General features: G+C 40.8%; 1 protein-coding gene and 1 long non-coding RNA gene across 2 annotated transcripts; one reads left to right on the forward strand and one right to left on the reverse strand.

The window, feature by feature from the left end:
- Positions 1-5956: 5956 nt before the first annotated feature.
- On the forward strand, positions 5957-7042 carry LOC123496875 (uncharacterized). Its single transcript, XR_006668985.2, has 2 exons — positions 5957-6258; positions 6622-7042. It is a non-coding gene; the product is annotated as an uncharacterized lncRNA (long non-coding RNA).
- A 6656-nt stretch (positions 7043-13698) lies between these two features.
- LOC123494561 (FBD-associated F-box protein At1g60410-like) lies at positions 13699-14686 on the reverse strand. Its single transcript, XM_073506647.1, has one exon. The coding sequence runs from the start codon at positions 14684-14686 to the stop codon at positions 14303-14305; it is 384 nt and encodes a 127-aa protein (XP_073362748.1). The 3' UTR covers positions 13699-14302.
- Between the last annotated feature and the right edge of the window lie 5296 nt (positions 14687-19982).

Here is a 19982-nt window from a genome sequence, read left to right on the forward strand (position 1 = left end):
ATTTGCATCAGATGTTTTTGAGCACAAATCAATAACCTAAAAACAAAGATAGTAGAAAAATAAACTTCAACGGCTACTCCAAATGTGGCATGTACTGTTTTCCAATATTCTCCTTCAAGAATACTCCAAACTGTACAAATATCATACAATTATAGTACACAAGATTTTCGTAATACACTTTAATGCCTGCACCAAGCTTATCATGCATTTTTTAAATTCTCTTTCAGGAATGCACCGAATCGCTCACTAATCATACACAATTATATATAGTACATAAAGTGTGCTCTTAATTAGAAAATCATTAGAGAAACCAAAAATTATTTCTAGTGAACCATGCATGCAGAAGATCACTTCGTGTCGTCTTATGTTTATAGATGAGTTCTCATTGAATGTTTAGTTTATTCAAAAAGCAATCCTGAAATTCACGAGCAAGTACCAGCCATGGATTTATGTTCTAACTGAAATATTTCTCATCCGTGTAACATTTCGGCCCCAAGAATACAAAAGGTGACGTGGCTATTGTAATCTCAGTACTGAATTTCAGCCATCTACATTGAGCTGGAATGCTTGGTTACACTTGCACGTTTCTAGGTTGTGTGCATCTCCTCATGCAAAGGCTGGTCTTTCAACATCCTTTTCATAACAAAGAATAACAAAATTTGGAAATCACGATACCATATAAATAAAAAAATGGACAGCTTCCTTGCCTGTTCAGCGCATAAAGAAAATTTGTGGCACCGAACATCATCAGGGGAGATCGCAACAAACCAGCCATTGTATTAAACTCCACACACTGGATAAAAATCATAGAAGTCCATTGGTAAAGAAGATGAAGGGGATTCCACATTTGCATGATACATAGATTAGCAGATGTGTTATGGCCAGCTGTTTAATAACACATAAATTTTTTTTTACTTCAAAATATTCTTAGTGAACATATGAGTTATTCCTTAAAATACAAACATTTTCAAGTTCGTATTTCTATCCTTATTATCTATTTTTAATTATTTGTACGTATGATTTCCTCCTCTGGAATTAAATGCACAGCTGATAAAAGGAAATCACCAAAACTATATCTTCTCCATGTAAACAATTAAGTTGACTTTATATTATAATGTTATAATCTAATGTATGATGGATAAATAAATGAGAAATACAGTTAGTATGGCATGCATAATGAGAAGGTAAATGATAAATGAATACCATATACATAGAAAAATCAATAAATACGTTATCATTATTTAACTTTATGAAAGTCTAGCCCGCGCATCGAGAGGGCCACTGTGCTAATTTTTAAAATGATAGCAAATCATATATACCACCAGGTTATATGTGTACTATTAAAACTGTTATTCATGAGAAATGTTAATCATGTTTGTTGACAAAATGTCACAATGTATAACTAGGGAAGAATGTTAATCACGTGATTAGTTAGTGGCTAACTAATCGCATCTTCATCTCCTATTGCATAACTACTAATTGGTATCTTTAGAAAATAACTAATGTGTGAAAGCTACTAGTGTATACATGTCCATCTCCTCTTGAATCACTGATGATTTGTATCTTTAGAAACTAACTAATGCATCCTAGTTTCTGTAGTTTTCGCGCTCGGATACACCTGCACCCAGATGATCAGTAAAATCTGGAAAAAATGGTGAAAATATTTTAAAAAACTGATTGACAACAAACATGTTTGAGTATTATACTCCCATACAAATTTGATGAAAACAACATTCGACGTGTCTAGGGAAAAAAACAAAATTCGTACTCTGAGAATGCTATTTTTGAAGCATTATTGGAGTGCCTATATTTTTTTTACCCAAAGAATGTGAATGTCATCTCTTCACAAAAAATATGCGTAAGGAGAACACTTAAGAATGTTTCTCTCCAAAAAAAACTTCAAAATTTTTCTTGCTATGCATGTCCATCTACGATCAGAATGACACTTTCACATCTCCTCTTGCATCACTATGGGCTAACGTTAACTATGTGTAATCATTAACCCCAGATGACTTTAAATTTCTTATGGTTGTAATCATTAACCGTGTAGTTCGTGAGTGGAGGGAATTATTTTGCAAAGAATTCTTAGACATAGATCACTAGAACTCACAACCTCCCGTGAACTCACACCCTCCCATGAACACCCACCCTTTTGTATGGCTCAAGCGGCAATGCTACACACCAAGCCATACCATGACTGCATCCATCAGTTACAAATATGCACTATCTCCTATCCAACTACACGGCTGGCATTTGCTAGCTAGAACTCATTAGCTTCTAAAGGTATACTATTAATTTCTCAATATATACATGATTAATTTCTCAAGATTTACCATAAATATATACGCATTTATTTGGAGATTCCTTATTATGACCTGGATTTATCTCAAGAGAGAACTCATATATATAGGAAAATAGTTGTATCTATCAAATTGTTGAGTATGTACTACTTTTTTGGTAGTATGCAGTATATAAGAATGTTTAGGTAGTATAGATACTACTTTTTTGGTAGTATGTATCATATTTTGAGTATGCTTCTTTTTACGTACAAATATGTACATATTTCACAAATATAATAAAAACAATGGGTCAACTTGCAGTTTTTTCATGTAACTTACTTTGAAGTATCTTATATATAGTGTATAAACATGCTTATAATGATAAAGTAGTATATATATATATATATATATATATATATATATATATATATATATATATATATATATATATATATATTACTGCATAATAGTATGTGAGACATGAGGGTAACTAACCCCAGGTGGTAGGATGTGCTTTCCATATATAGAGTAGCACTATTCTAATCTTAGGATCACAATAATATTCATATTACCGCGCGCCCTATATAGGGCCTGATGGACTTATTCTCGAACTCCTCACCTGCAGAGACAAAAGAAAAAGGCAGCCCACCCGCCCGCCTCCACCTTCCTCCGAAAGCCACCAGTCGTTGGGATCCTACCGCTGCACTCCGCGCGCCGCCGGCTACCGGGTTCCGACGCTCCGCCCAGCACGCTGCCAGCCGTTGTTTCATGCTCGTCGATACCCAGCTGTTGCCCACCGCCGCCTGCATCCCCAGGCGTTGCCTGCCTCGCACCGTTCCCTATCTCACCACCCTTTGCCCCGATTCACCCGCCGGCCTCCGCCACGTCGCCGGGACCAGGTAACCGGCCGTCGTGCCTCCAAGGTCAAAGAGTATGGTCATTGTCCCACCTTCCTAGGTCCTACCCCATGCGGTGTCCCTCCTTCCTCCCCCGACCGCACCCGCCTTCAATGCCAAAAAATACAGTTACCGTCCCACCTTCCTACCCTGTCTACGGACCCACCTTCCTCCTCAGGCTAGGTTTCGGCGCCCCACCTTCCTCCTCCGGCCGGACGCACTACTCGTCTGCTGCCGCCCCATTACTTCCCACATCGCCTGAATTTCCTGTAGAAAGAGGCTGCCATGTGGCGAGTGGCTGCCACTTAATCACTCCGCGGCTTGACACCACACTGATTGACGACGTGGGTCGAGGTGCAGTGGTTGGGTGAGGTAGTTTTGCCTCCGTGAGTCCCAGCAGGCCCTGCCGGGACGTCTTGGACGTTCTCTTCCGGAGGCAACCCTGCCCTCACCGAGCTCGTCTGCCCGGCAAAGGGAGGCTTTTCTCCTGGTAGTTCTTGCTTCTCTGACTTGATCTTGCTCCTCTTGATCTGCATGTTGGTCCTTCGAAGATCTCAGTCTCCTGTACTCTGGTGTGGCCTGGTGCCATAATTTCGCTCCCGTGCCTGTGCACAGTTTGGGAAACAGACACAGGGTTTGTTGCACCGACAGAAGCCCCCGGGCCTGCCCTGATCGCGATCCTGAGCATCGTCGGGGTAGGCCCTAATAAGTGCACAGGCGGGGGGCGCTGAAGAGGTTGATTTCTTGAGGTCTTCTTCGCTCCTTCATTAATCTTGAGCCCGGGCCAGTTTCCGATTTCTCCGCACGTCATATGTGACGTTACGAAGAAACTCAGATCGTGGTCCGTCGGGCTTGGGCCAGGTCCACCCTCATCTTTCATCCATGATTTATTGTTTGTCGAAGAAACAAAACTAAGTTGAGGTATTGCTCTCTCATATGTGAATGAGATGCCATGTAAAAAAAGTATAGTAGAAGAGAAATTGCTTTGTTGTTGTGCTTGCACAACTATGTAATTTTTTTTGTTTTTGTGAAGGTGAAAATGTTGTGTTTGAGAAGGTCAAAGTATGTTGAGTACATATTGTCATTATTGCAACCACCGGAGGCAAACAATTGTAAATTTTAGAATGAATGTGACTCAAAGTTCTCTGGAAAATCAGCAATAAAAAATATGGATGTCCAGAATGTACTAAGGGATGCACGCCAGGGTGTTGATTTTCTATAGATTTTGCACGGGACTGTAACTTTGTATAATTTGCAGCACCCTGTGATAGGTGGAAACTTGTTTTTTCCTTGTGATATTACCACTTCAAAGTCGTGGAGAAAGTTCTGCTTCTCATGTTGTTGTACTGCAAACAATATATACACAAAAAGGATATAATGCATACACATAAAAGTTATGGATGCTTAAAAAAGATGTTGAAGTTCATTTACCAAACTTCATTTTAGTCCCTTATGTAATACGACACAAAATAATTGGTAAAAGAAAGATAAGACATTTAAAAAATTGGGTGAAAAGGGAGAGAGGGTTAGAGCAAAAAATTATTAACAAAAGCCTCACCCATTAAAATTGTTAACTTTAGAAGTTCAAATTCAATAAAGCTGAGAGTTCAGGAATAATAATAAAAGAAAAAAGGTGACACACAGATGTTTGTACAGATTTCCCCCATGTATTTCCTCGTTACTAGTAATAAACAAAACGTCCAGATATCCCTTGTTTGCAACAACCCGAGTAAATATTTTTTTTTTGCATTTTTTCTTGAAGTTCAAATTGGTGAACCCAGGCCGTTCAGTGTTGCGAACCCAGGCCATTCAAGTCCCCTGATCTCCCTCGTTTCTAAAAAAGGATTTTCACAATTTTAAATTTGAAGTTATAAAAAAGGATGTTCCCCGTTTCTAAAAACTAGAAGGTCAAATTAAAATAAGGGAGTGGTTCAATGTTTTTCATTTTTTACAAAACTTGGATTTTTGACATTAATGAAAAATAAAACAAGAATTCCAAATTAAAAGATGGTGCAATTTAATGTTTATAAAAAAACTCAGATTTTCATCATTACTAAAGAATAAAACCAGGAAGCACAAAAGGGATTTTCTTCAATACTAAAGAATAAAGCCATGAAGTTCAAATTTGTAAAACGAAGTACTTTAACTTATATAAAAAACTCAGATTTTCCTTGTCAATAAAGAAGAAAACCAAGAAGTTCAATTGAAAAAAGCGGAGCAGTTCAAAAATTATATATAAGGAAATAGTTGTATCTATCAAATTGTTGAGTATGTACGCGTAGTATGCAGTATATAGGAATGTTTAGGTAGTATAGATACTACTTTTTTGGTAGTATGTATCATATTTTGAGTATGCTTCTTTTTACGTACAAATATATATACATATTTCACAAATATAATAAAAACAATGGGTCAACTTGCAGTTTTTTCATATATAGAGAGAGTAACACTATTCTAATCCAGGATTAGAATAACTATTTGGATCATGGCGCTATATAGGGCCGATGGATGTTCCTAAGATCCGAAAATTCCACCGAACAGAAAAATAAAATAAACCCCACGTACCTCCCCACGCCCCCACTTCCTCCCCGATCCAGCCACCATCCCCACGCCCCCACTCCCTCTCCCATCCAGCCACCCACCATCGTCGGGGTCGGCCCACCACCGCCCCGAGAATCGGCTGCCGCACCGCCCCCGCTCCGAAAACCGGCCACCGCTTCCCTCCCTTACCGCGCCGCCGCCGCCGCTTCCCTCCCCGGACTGCCCCAACTTGCAGTCATTCGCTAGCTACCGCTGCAGTCCACCGCTAGCTCTCGCGGGGGAGGCAGTGCTGCTCCGGCTACCCATGCGTCACCGGCTGCCGCCGCGAACGGCGTCCGGACGCCATCACGTACTGCCCCCCCGAGCCGCCTCCAGCGCGTACCTACTACAGCCTCAGGACAAACCTCTTCCACACGGGCGACTGCCCGCTCAAACTTCCCCTCGCCGGCCGTCGTGGGCGCCCTCTGTATCCTCTCATGGCAGCTCCTCCCCTGTGGCACAAGCAAGGTCAACTGCGGCTGGATGAGACTCAAAAAATGGTGGTACGTACTGGAACAAATACTCCTGGCATACCCATGTCGTTGGCAGCAAAAGGTATTTCAGTTACTAGTTCTTCCATATGCTAGAGGAATTTCTTTCAACCAACCTTGAGCAGAGCTCGTGGCATCAATTCTTCATTGTTCTGTGTGAAAATTTATGAGCAGGAAGGAATAGTTCTGCCCGATGAGCAGTTCCAATTGAGTTCTCCCTACAGATAGTTTGACATTTATTTTCAAGCATTAAGTTATCCTAGATATTTGATTGGTACTCCACCTTGCAATCAAGGATGCTCTGAAAATGAAACACGTGATGTTTGATACACCTTGGTACACCACGACTCAAGCTCTCTGCATTTTTGGTTAAAGGTCATCGGGCTGGGCACCGGCTGCTTATGTGTTGTACGCCTTGGGCGTCCCTGTGCTGGTGATGAGCGTGATGGCCGTGCATTGACCTGCATCGCCTGTCCGAACTGTGCCGGCCATGCGTCCGACGACCTCGTCCATCCCTGATCACCTCTTCCGCGCAATCAGCCGCACATACACAGACATGCTTGTGCTGTATTATACTTGAACTTCAGAGCTTCTGAACTCTCTGAATCGGTGTGCATGTTTTTATATTGTGTCATTGCATAGCTCCACCACTGAATTTGGAAATTCAGTCAATGCTTAAACTTGATAAAAAAGAGCAAGAAACAGTGACAGATTATGTGTGTTTTTCACGGAAGTGAGCTGGGAATTTAGATGTTCCTTTTCATAATATTAAGGGCGTCGATCATTCAACTATTTATGTCATCCTTCATGCTCTGACTTGAGTGAAGTTATGTGAACTAGCATAGTATATTGTAATTTTCTGATTTTGAGTCGTGGCATATAGTCCTCACACAAAGTAGTTGCAAATATATTGAAGTATATTATGCACATAGTTATCCTCCCTAATGCCTAAACTGGTACCTTTTCAATCTTTGTGTTGACTACTAAACATAATTATTGTAGGTCTTCCCTAATCCATGGTCATGCGAAAGCGGTGCTGCTCCGGCAAGCTCCTCTGTCCCCCGAGCACAGTGTTGTCCATGACGGTCTCCTCCCTCCTGTTCCCTCAGCGAGGATGATGTCAATTTTTTGCGAAACGGAAAGTTATGTAGTTCTTCAGTATATGTCCATAGAAACCTATGACAATTTCTTCAGTAGCAGTTCAACAAAAAATCCTGCTGTAGTTCTTGAGTATTGTTCCATTAGAATTTCATGTTATCTAAGTATTTTTAGTACTTGTTATTGCGGATAAGTGTTTGTTAGAACTGACATTCTGTCAGTAAAGTACCATTCTTCAGTATATGTTCTGAAAATTTCATCTTTTGTGTGCCTGGTGTGAATCGTTGGTCTTCTCTCACTTTTGCTCCTGGATTAGAGGTAGCATGTTGATTTTCGCACTTGATGAAGAACATATCCTAAAATGTGAAAAAAATTGTTCCCCAATGAATAATTTATTGTTCGTAAAGATCTATTTTCTTCCAGAGTGATGAAGTTTTGCTCCTAAAAAAAGAACTTTATGTTGGTCCTGAATGAGGAGGTAGTATAGGGAACTACATGTACGTGTTTTTCCAAAAACTTTCTTAAACCATTTTTGATGAAGTATAGGGAACTTCATGTACGTGTTACTCCCAAAACGATATGAAACTTTGTGTGTACAATTCTTTAATATACAATATTGATTGAGAACTAAAAAGGGCATGCTTTTTTAATAATCTAGAAGTTCAACGACTTCCACCTAGAAAGTTCAAAGGACATTATTTTTGAGGGAGAACACACCCTACCTGGAAGATGCATATGGAATAAAATGTAAATTCGCAATGAAGTTCATATTAAAAAAAAGTTGAAGTTTGCATAGAGGAAAAGGTGCATTTCTGAAAAAAGGTACATGTTTTCTAATTCCAGATGCTTATATGGTCGTCCTGTGACACTGAAATCTTTTTCATTTTAGGTGAGCCAAATTTTTGTGTGGATGTGTTGTGCATGTGCTTGTGCGTAGTACACTGAATAGAACAAAAAAGAATATTATGGGTGCCCTCTAAATGTTTGTCCTACTGCTTAGTAAAATTGACTGAAAATTTCCTACTGTTTTTGCACATGTTGGATTCAAGGGAAAACGTGTATAAAAAAGGTGTGATTTTGAAAGTTCAGGTGTGACGAACATCAAAGCTCAAACCAATAAAATGTAAAAAAAATCATGGAATTCGAAGAATAAAAACTATGGAGTTCATGAAAAAAATAATAGCACCCGAAGTTCCCGTTTCAGAAATTCCGAAGTTCACGTGTACCACGTACAGAATAAAAATCATCAAATGAAAAAAGGGACCGTCTAGGCCATTTCACCGAAAAGTAAAAAATGCATAAAAAATGTCAGGACAAAATTCTATAAGAAGTTCAAATTTAAAAACCAAAGCAGGTCAATGTTAAAAATATGAAGTTGTTAATATCTAAAAGACAAATTTGGAAGTTCAAAAAATTTGAGCAAGAAGTTAACAAAAAGTAGTTCAAAAATCTTTATAACGTATTTTCCCCATTTGTAAAAAAACAGAGAAGTTCAAATTAAAAAGAGGAGCATTTCAAAAGATTGTATGAAAAATAATTTTCCCCATATTATAAAAACTAGAAGTTCAAATTAAAATAACGGCGCAGTATCATTGTTTATATAAAAAAGCATTTTCCCCGTTACTAACCAAAAATCTAATAAGTTCATATTTAAAAAATGGTGAAGTTCGATGTCTATAAAAAATCGCATTTTTCACATTATTAAAAAATAAAACCAAGAAGTTCAATATTTTAAAACAAAGAAGTTCAAAAAACTGGATTTTCCTCATTACTAACGAATAAAACGAAGAAGTTCAAATTAAAATAACAGAGCAGTTCGAAGTATATAAAAAACTCATTTTTTCCATTATTAAAGAATAAATGAAGAAGTTCAAATTTAATATAGGAACACCAAAAAAAGTTCAAGTGCTCTGTCCGGAGAAGTTCAAAAATTCTTGCGACAGAGGTTCACCTTGTATTTCCATGTTTGATTTTTTTCGTATAAAAATCGAATACAATTCTTTACTCAAAGTATAAAAAGGTGAAGTTCAAATTGAAATAACAGAGAAGTTCGGAGTTTATTAAAACCTAGGATTTAACTGTTCAAAAATTAAAAACACAACGCCATTTTTTTACTTTTAAAAACAACTCATAAACAAAAAAATGGTTGCTAGAAGTTCAAGTGCTCGGTGAGGAAAAGTTCAAAAAATTCTTGTGAGAGAGGTTCATCGTGTATTTAGATGTCCAAAAATACATAAAAAATATGTTGTTTTTTGTGTTTTAGAATAATTCTCTCAAACTAGAGAGAAGTTCAAAGTGATAACAACCAGACGTTCTCGTACTACATGGGGTGTATTTCATATAAGAAAAATACAATAAAGTGAAACAGAGTAAAGTTCAAACAAACATGCCCAGAAGTTCAATTATTTCATGCAGTGCAAAAAACAGCACGTCAAAAACAGAGTGAAGTTCGAACAAACATGCCCGAGAAGTTCAACTACTTCACGACGTGCATTTCCATTCGCGATGAAGCCAGAAATTATGATCTCGTCATTTTCTAATTTACTGCAAAACGACAGAAATATCATTTGTATAAATTCAAGTCCTCGGTCGGATAAAGTTAAAAAATATATTTTGAGAGAGGTTTGTACAAAAAGAATATCATTTGTGTAACACTGGCGAAATGGATGAGAAAATTACAAACGAAAATACACAAAAGTTCAACGTGAAAACAACAGGAAGTTCACCAAGTACACTGAATGAATTTTGGATGAAAACTTTTAAAATCGTCGCGAGTATGAAAAAATGATCAACATGGGAAAGTTGCGTGTTTATAATAGCTTTCCACCGGTATATCACTTGCTCAATTCTAGTGAGTGGATGGAGAGCTATGAGCAAAAAAAGTATGTGAAAAAACAGAGTGAAGTTCAAGTAGACATACCGAGAAGTTCAAGTTCTTCACGCGGTGCATTTTCGAAGAATATGTTTCGCGATAAAGGCAGAACGAATGATCTCACCGTTTTTGAAATTACTTGAAAATGGCTAGGAATCAGAGAAAACCATCAATATGAAAAAGTTTCGCATTTTCTGTAGCTTTTTAGCGTTATATTATTTGCCCCATTCCGATAAAGTTTGTAGAAATTACGGCGAAAATACAGTTTTGGCCATTTTCAAAATTTACTTAAAACCATAAGAAATTGGGAGAAACAATATATACCAAAAAGTTTCGCATTTCCTCAAGCTTTCCAACTCCATGTAATTTGCTGCAATCGGACGTACGGTTAAAAACTTAGCTCAAAAATACGAACTCGGTGGAACTTGTATCATTTTCTAAATTACTTTTCAACTGTTGAAAATTAGAAAAACCTTTTAACATGAATAAGTAGCGCATTTTCATAAGCTTTCGAACGCCATATCATTTGCCTCAATTGGATTAACCTTTTGGAAATGACATCGAAAATACGAACTCGGCTGTTCAGTTTGCGAAATTTTACGATTTTCTAAATTACTCTTTAACAATAGGGAATTAGAGAAAACTTTCAACATGTGTAAGGAGTAGTTTTACAGCAGCTTTCCAACGCCATATTATTTGCCTCATTCCAATAAACGTTTTAGAAATGCGATCGAAAATACAATTCATGTTTTTTGTATGAAGTAAAAACGATTTTCGAAACTCCTCGGGTCATGATACTGGTTTCCATAGCTTTCCATGGGTATATCGCAAGCCCCATTTGGGCAATGTTGGCGGAAGTTCAACCTAGCACTGGGAGAAGTTCAGGTCGAACAACTCAGGCAGTAAAATTGCCAAAAACACAATTTCATCATGACTCGAGAGCAAAATCCGCCAATGAGCGAGATTCCTATTTAAAACGGGTATTTAGTTGCTAAAAACGTTTCTAGATTACAGTAACATCATATAGAACACGACTAACTAGAATAGTTCGCGCAGGGAGGCACGGTTGGGAAGATAGCCCAAAGGTCAGGGTTCTACAGAAGGAAGTTCAGGCGTGTAACTCAGGAAGTTCATGTTGTGATCAGAATAATATTCTGATCCCGTGATCAGAATAGTGTATATATAGATATCACTATTCTGATCTTAGGATCACAATAATATTCAGATTATCACGCGCCCTATATAGGGCCTGATGGACTTGTTCCCGAACTCCTCACCTGCAGAGACAAAAGAAAAAGTCAGCCCACCCGCCCGTCTCCACCTTCCTCCGAAAGCCACCAGCCGTTGGGATCCTACCGCTGCACGCCGCGCGTCGCCGGCTGCCGGGTCCCGATGCTCCGCCCAGCACGCTGCCAGCCGTTGTTTCATGCTCGTCAATACACAGCTGTTGCCCGTCGCCGCCTGCATCCCCAGGCGTTGCCTGCCTCACACCGTTCCCTATCTCACCACCCTTTGCCCCAATTCACCCGCCGGCCTCCGCCACGTCGCCGGGACCACGTAACCGGCCGCCGTGCCTCCAAGGCCAAAGAATATGGTCATTGTCCCACCTTCCTAGTTGCTACCCCGACCGCACCTGCCTTCAATGCCAAAAAAATACAGTTACCATCCCACCTTCCTACCCTGTCTGCGGACCCACCTTCCTCCTCAGGCTGGGTGTCGGCGCCCCACCTTCCTCCTCCGGTCGAGCGCACTACTCGTCTGCTACCGCCCACAACTTCCCCCATCGCCTACATTTCCCATAGAAAGAGGTTGCCATGTGGCGACTGGCTGCCACTTAATCACTCTGCGGCTTGACACCACACTGATTGATGACATGGGTCTGAGTCCCGGCAAGCCCTACCGAGACGTCTTGGATGTTTTCTTTCGGGGGCGACCCTGCCCTCACCGAGCTCGTCTGCCAGGCAAGGGAGGCTTTTCTCCTGGTGGTTCTTGCTTTTCTGACTTGATCTTGCTCCTCTTGATCTGCATGTTGGTCCTTCGAAGATCTCAGTCTCCTGTACTCTGGTATGGCCTGGTGCCGTAATTTCGCTCTCGTGCCTATGCACAGTCTGGGAAACAGACACAGGGTTTGTTGCACCGACAGAAGCCCGCGGGCCTGCCCTGATCGCGCTACTGAGCATCGTCGTTCCCTCCGGCAAAAAATATAGCATATCCAACACATATTACCAATACTCATGAACACATATATATCCAACACATGTTACCAATATATAGTCATGAACACATATATATCCAACACATATCCATGAACACATATCCAACAAATATTACAAGGAATGATCTAAAACTAAATATCTATTTTCCTAAAAGACTATCTTATTACTAAGATCTTCTCTGGATCTTTTTCTTTTCTTCCAACCTGCATAACAAAAACACTAAGAAAGAGAGAATGGGTTAGGAGTAGAAATGTAGCATTTCACTTGGTGAAATGCAATGCCCTAGGAGCCAGTACTTGAGATCAAGATAATCAGCCAACCAGACCAAGTCCCAACACACCCAACCACCAGCAGCTTAGAAGAGATAACTATTAAGGAGAGCTACAGAAGACCTCAAGGTATACTTGAGGGATTATGTGCTCAGACAGTCTGGAAGTGCCAGGGCTAGTTCATCACAGCACAGGGATAGTCACATGTAAATTAAGCCTAAGAGAGGGGGGCTCAGACCAGCATCACTGCCCAAATCAGATGTAGTATCTGTCTTATCAGTAGAAAACTAGGAAAGTAACAGCCAAAACCAAGTATAGCACCTGTTCATAGGCTATTAGAAAGAGACAAATAGGAATAGCCAAACCAAGTGGTATCTGTTCATATCAGTATTAGAAGTAAAATAACTAAGAACAAGTGAGTATCCGTTCATGAGTAAAGTAACTGACCAAAGTAACAACTCCAGGATCAACTAAACAGAACAGAGCAGTACAGGAGTATATATACTTCACAAATACACATAGATGGTCACTGACCAAAACCCTGACACAGCAAGAATCATCACAGAGAGCTCCAATACAAGTTGATGCTCATCTACAGCAGCTAACCACAGCTAATAGAGCCTCACATCCCACAAGATCAAGATCTAGAGCTATGCATTAGAGAGATCAGGAGGGGAGCAAGGAGAAGCTCACCAAAAGGAGTTGTAGCCGAAGTAGGATGCAGCCACACCATTACTATGGTGTGACCAGCATCACAACCAACACCACCACAACAAGCCGGAGCTTGCCAGAGAGCACCACAACGGCGGCACCAGTGAGAGCACGGGCACGAAGGCGCCAACCAGGGGCACCGCAGCACGGAGGCGCCACCCAGGGGCACCACCGCGCCATGGCACATCCAGCACCACCGCGCCACGGCACATCCAGCACCGCCGGCGACGTGGGAACATCCAGCACCACCGCGCCACGGCACATCCCACAACCACAACCACGACACATTCAAGTTGTGAAGTGCCATTCATGTGTCACTAACATGTGGCCCCAGGGCACTTTTTAGGTATACATCTTTCTGTGGTACCAAGTTAAAAAAAATCTTGGTACTAGTTGGCCCCAGACGCACAGAGGTCAGGTTTCTGAATATAGCAATGAGCTGCTTCGGAGGTTCTGGCTGAATCCAAATCTGCAGCAAGAACATACATGCACAACTGAAACTGGTAGAGAAGACATGGTATGACGATGCAGAAGATTTATATTTAAGTGGTGCGCAGAAATTAAGTATACCATTTGGTACCCAAAACACAGAGTGAGTGTTGACAGGTTCCTGGCACCAACACTCATTGACAGGCATTCGCTAAGCGCGAATGGCTCTTGCCATGCCTTGGCTTTAGAAGCGAGTACTAAACCGCGAAGCTCAGGAACGTAGCCAAAGCGCACTGGAGGGTTATTGAAGAGCCAACATTTGCACTCCACTTGTCTAAGCTTGGGGACAGAGACGAGCTCGATCCGTGTGCACAAAAGGCCGATGAACTCAAGCTCCTGGAGCTCAGAGCACGGCACATCGATCTTGAGCGTGGAGTGCAGATCAAGCAGTCTGCAGAATCTCAAGCTGAGGTGCCTGAGCCTACTGCAAGTGCTAATGAGGTCAGGTGAGGGGAAGACGTGTAGAAGCTGAGGACGAGCACCTTGAGGGCACCACTCTCGCACACTCCCTCGGCGGGAGGCACCCAAGTGAGCAAGGCCCGCGCCGCGCCTGTGAACGCGTCCATGACCTGGAGCGATGTGGCGCCGCGGAAGTGACCGGCGTCGAGGTGCACGAGCGAGAGGTGGCTGGGGAGGTGCCGCCACTGCGTGGAGAGCGCGCCGGCGCGGACCGCCTCGCGCAGGTGGAGGCGCTCGAGGATGTCGAGGAGGAGGTGGTCGGGGAGGGCGCTGATTCCGTCCTCGCCGACGTGGCCGGCGTTGCGCTTGGGCGGCGGCGACTCCATGCTCCCGACCGATTGACTGAAACCCTAGCTCGAATCAATGCGCCCCAGGCGGCGGCCTCCTGTTCGAGGTCGCGGCTCCCCCACCTTGTGCCTGCCGCGCGATCCGGTGGCGAGGGCCACCGGGAGGTCGGTGGCGCCGCCCGCGGCATCCCCGGGGCGCCGGTCCCAGGCGACGGAGACGGAGAGCGGGTGCGAGGAGTCCGGGCAGCGGCCCCGCGGGGCCTCGGCGGGCGCCCGGGAGAGGGATACCGCGGCGGCGAGGAACCCGGCGAGGCCGAAGAGGAGGCAGGCCGCGGAGACGGCCGGCGAGGAGAGGAGGTGGCGGAGCGAGGAGCGGCGGGGGCGGCGGTGGGTGCGGATCTGGTGGGCCTCGGGGAGGGGAGAGAGGGAGAGAAGAGATAACGGCGGGGGGGAGAGAGGGAGAGAAGAGATAACGTGCGGTGGGGGTGTGGATCTGGTTTGCCGTCCGCTGTTTTGTCTCTTTGCCGTCTGCTAGCAGACGGCAAAGTGGGGGCGTTTTTTTTCCGTAAATGGCTCGTTAGTGGGGGGCCACCTCTCTCTTTGCCGTCCGCCAGCTGACGGCAAAGAACTGACTGATGGCAAAGGCCTGTTTTGCTGTCTGCCATTTTCTTTGCCGTCTGCTTTTGGGTAGCTGATGGCAAAGACCTTCTTTGCCATCCGCTAGCAGACGGCAAAGAGCTGGCAGATGGCAAATTAGCTGATTCCAGTAGTGGGAGAGAGGGTTAGAGCAAAAAATTGTTAACAAAAGCCTCACCCATAAAAATTGTTAAATTTAGAAGTTCAAATTCAATAAAGCTGAGAGTTCAGGAATAATAATAAAAGCAAAAAGGTGACCCACAGATGTTTGTACAGATTTCCCCCATGGATTTCCTCGTTACTAGTCATAAATAAAACGTCCAGATATTCCCCTGATCTCCCTCGTTTCTAAAAAAGGATTTTCCCCATTTTAAATTTGAAGTTATAAAAAAGGATGTTCCCCGTTTCTAAACAAACTAGAAGGTCAAATTAAAATAAGGGAGTGGTTCAATGATTTTCATTTATTACAAAACTTGGATTTTTGACGTTAATGAAAAATAAAACAAGAAGTCCAAATTAAAAGATGGAGCAATTTAATGTTTATAAAAAAAACTCAGATTTTCGTCGTTACTAAAGAATAAAACCAAGAAGTCCAAAAGGGATTTTCTTCAATACTAGAGAATAAGGCCATGAAGTTTAAATTTGTAAAACGATGTAGTTTTACCTATATAAAAAACTCAGATTTTCCTTGTCAATAAAGAAGAAAACCAAGAAGTTCAATTGAAAAAAGCGGAGCAGTTCAAAATTGACTTCAAACATTTAAAACTCAAATTCTTTTCGTATCTAAGAAAAATACAAGTATGAAGTTCAATTTTAAAAAGAAATTTTTGATGCTTATTTAAAACCGTATTTCTTCTAAGCAGTTCAAATTATAATAATAGAGAAGTTCAAATGCTATAAAAACTCAGATTTTCTCTTGTTACTAAAGAATAAAATGAACAAGTTCAAAAAAATAAAAATGAGCAACTAAAAAATTTAAAAAATATTTCCCCCTTTTTTAAAAATTAGAAGTTGAAATTAAAATAATAAAGTGGTTCAATGTTTATTAAAAACTAGGATTTTACGATTATTTGAAAACTTATGTATCCCTTGTTATTAAAGAATGGAACATGAAGTTCAAGATGAAAAAATAGGCAAATTTTATGTTTATTTTAAAAAACAAAAATAATTCTTTACTCAAAAATACTAAATAGGTGAAGTTCAAATTAGAATGACACAGAAGTTAAAAGTTTATTAAAACCTAGTATTTATGAGTTCAAAACACTGAAAAATTCAACGCCATTTTGGGCATTTTTAAAGACAACTCATAAACGGTGATTCAATTTTGAAAAACTCTCTAAATGCCAAAGTTTCTCCTATTCAAACTCTCTCCAACAGGATATCATATGATCTATTCCATTAAATTGTTTAAAGTTTTGGTCTATACTGTTCGAAAAAAATAAGTTTTAACATACTCAAAAAAAGATCCTAAAAATGTCGCGAATTAGAAAAACTGCTCAACACGTAAAGTTGCGCCTTTTCGATGGCTCTCTAACGGTATATATTTTTGTCAGCTTCGATGAATGTTTTAGGAATTATGGTTAAAAAGCAAAGAGAAGTTAAAAGTGAAAGCAACCAACGATTCAATTAGTACATGGAGTGTGTTTCATATAAGAAAAAAAGAATAAAAAGACAAAGTCTAAAAAGACTTTAGCTAGAAGTTCTCGTGGTCGGCCCACGAAGTTCAAAATTTCTTGTAAAGGAGGTTCACTTTGTATGTATTTACATGCACAAAAACACACAATAAATGTTGTTTTTTGTGTTTTCAAACAATTTTCTCCATCCATTACAAATTTGAAACAAAAAAGCTCGACACAAAAAATGTTCTTTCTATTCAACAAATTTCCAAGGGTATATTATATTCTTATTCCAAAATAAATGATTAAAAATGGTCTATGTTGTTCGAAAAATAAGTTTAACCATATGAAAAAAAGTTGTGTATTTTCAACCAGTTCCTAATGGTTTATCATTTGTGAAACTCCGAGGAACGGGTGAGGAACTACAAACAAAAATACTTTACCAAAGTTCAATGTGAAAACGGCGAGTAGTTCAACTACTATACGGAATGGGTTTTAGATGAGAATAAAAGAATACAAAACTAAAAGCCTTAAACGTTTTTTGCAAGAAGTTCACGTGCTCCACCCTGCACGGTTCAATAATTATATTAGAAGATGTCCGACCTTCAATTAGATGTAAAAAAAAGGCAAAAACAACATTATTTTTGCCATTTTTAAAACTGCTCTCAAATGGCAACGAATTTGTAACATCTGTCTGCATGAAATTTTTTTTCCTATTCATAAGCTCTCCAACGGTATATTATATGCTACATTCTAATGAACGGTATAAGTTTCATGTATACCGTTAAAAACATCTTACAAACCATTGCGAGTATGAAAAAATGGCCGAACACGGGAAAGTTGCGTGCTTTCAACAGCTTTCCATCGGTATAGTATTTTTCCAATTCCGGGTAAGTGGTTGGGGAGTTACATGCAAAAACCAGCACGTCAAGAATAGAGTGAAGTTCAGACACACATGCCTCAGAAGTTCAACTTCTTCACGCAGTGCATTTTTGAAGACTCAGTTTTTGCTATGAAGGCAGAACGCATGATCTCGTCGTTTTCAAAATTACGTAAAAACAGCTAGGAATCAGAGAAAACTTTATGTATGGAAATGTTTCGCATTTTATATAGCTATCCAGTGGTATATTATTTGCCCCATTTCGACAAAGTTTGCGAAAATTATGGCCAAATTTTTTAGCCATTTTCAAAATTCACTTAAAACCGTAAATAATTCGGAGAAACATTATATACAATTTTTTTTGCATTTGTTCAGGATTTCCAATGTCGTATCATTTGTTGTATTCCGACTAACCATTTAGGGAAAAACCCAAAAGTACAAACTCGGAGGAGCTTCGATCTTCTCTAAATTATTTTTAAACCGTTCAAAATTAGAAAAATTATTCTACATGAAAAAGAAGCGCACTTTCATAAGCTTTCCAACATCATATCCTTTGCATCAATACGACTTGCCATTTTCAAATTACGCCAAAATACGAGCTCAGCTGTTCGGTTTGAGAAATTCCGCCATTTTTCAAACTGCTCTCTAACCGTTGTGAATTTGGGAAAAAATTATATATGTCGAGTGAGCAGATTTGCAGCAGCTTTGCAATGCCGTATTATTTGCCTCATTCCGATAAAAGTTTTAGAAATGGTCTCGAAAATAGGATTCATGTTTTTTTGTATGATATGTAGAAAAATGGTTCGTAAAACTGCTCTTAATCTGTGTAGATTTTGACATAAGTTTAACTTAGGTTGTGATCCATGTGTGGACAACTTTCCAACGGTATGTTGCAAGACCCATTTTGACAATGTTCGCGAAAGTTCAAACTCTCCTTGGATGAAGTTCAACTACTACTACGACAGGTCGGTTAGTTATTTGTGTGTGTGTGTGTGTGTCTATATATATTTCATTCCGTGTGATTGATAGGTATATCCTCTTATAGATGAATTAGGACCACGGTCCCCTTGTTATAGCCCGGTACGCTCGCTACGCAGTTAACCAGATTTAGCAAATAATACTGGCTAGTTACGTCCACAACATAGGCGACGATTCTTGATGCCAGATTAAGTTTTGGGGTGTATGAAAGAAGAGACTTAATTAAAAGTCTCGTCCCCCACACTAAACTTCGTCAAATACACATGACCCCTTAGAAGATCGTCCATCTTCATCACCCTCTTGTGTACACAACGGTTCACTATTCTCAACTATGGTGAACCCTAAGGAACTGCTAGCAGATCGTCGACAGCTAGAGTCGGTCGATTGTCAGAACCTTGTAACAAAGCGACACCATATTGTCGACGAATTGAACCAAGGCAACACTCGAGGAAGCATAGAAAAAACATCAACCCTCACAATCACATGTGATCTCGATCACAACCTACACCTACCCATATAACTGGTCTTGATGCAACTGTTGGAAAATTTAGTAGAAAACAAAAAAAATCGCGCCTACGCACACCCAAGATCAATATGAAGATGCATAATGGGTTGTGATCACGATCGTTACCATCACGTAGTAGAAAACAAAAAAATCGTGCCTACGCACAGTGAAAGAAGAACGTGTCTGTGTAGGTCGTAATTGGAGTCCCTCGAAGCGTCGATGAACGATACCGCGAACCATCCACAAACAGTCCCTCAAACCAAAGACCTAAAGCATGGCCTCTCTACTTGGTTGCAAACGTGCATCCTTCACAATCCGACAGCGCTTTGTTGTCCAAAGCTAGTCATTGCGAGAGAACTAGAGGGACGAGATTAGAACCACACGGGGCTTCTAATTATGAGGATTAGAGGATTAGTCTAGCTCTAATTAGTCAAATAGGAACCACTAGAACTAGAAGAACTAGAGGAGGCTCCAAAACTTGTGTATGCAAAAGAGCAAAATTCCCTAGTATATGTAGGTTGAAGGTGAGAGGGAGGGCTGCCACCAAGGGGGGAGGAATCCCCCTTGGTGCGCCGGCCAAGGGGAGGAGTCCTCCTCCCCTTCCCCAATTTGGCCTCCTACCTTAGGGAAGGAGGCGCCAACCCCACTTGGGCCTTTGTGCCCCAAGTTTCCTTCCACCTCTTGGCCTTTTAAGGCCCGTTGATATCTATACCTACTAAT

The sequence above is a fragment of the Aegilops tauschii genome, chromosome 1 (genome assembly GCF_002575655.3).
Source record: "Aegilops tauschii subsp. strangulata cultivar AL8/78 chromosome 1, Aet v6.0, whole genome shotgun sequence".
NCBI lineage: Eukaryota > Viridiplantae > Streptophyta > Magnoliopsida > Poales > Poaceae > Aegilops > Aegilops tauschii.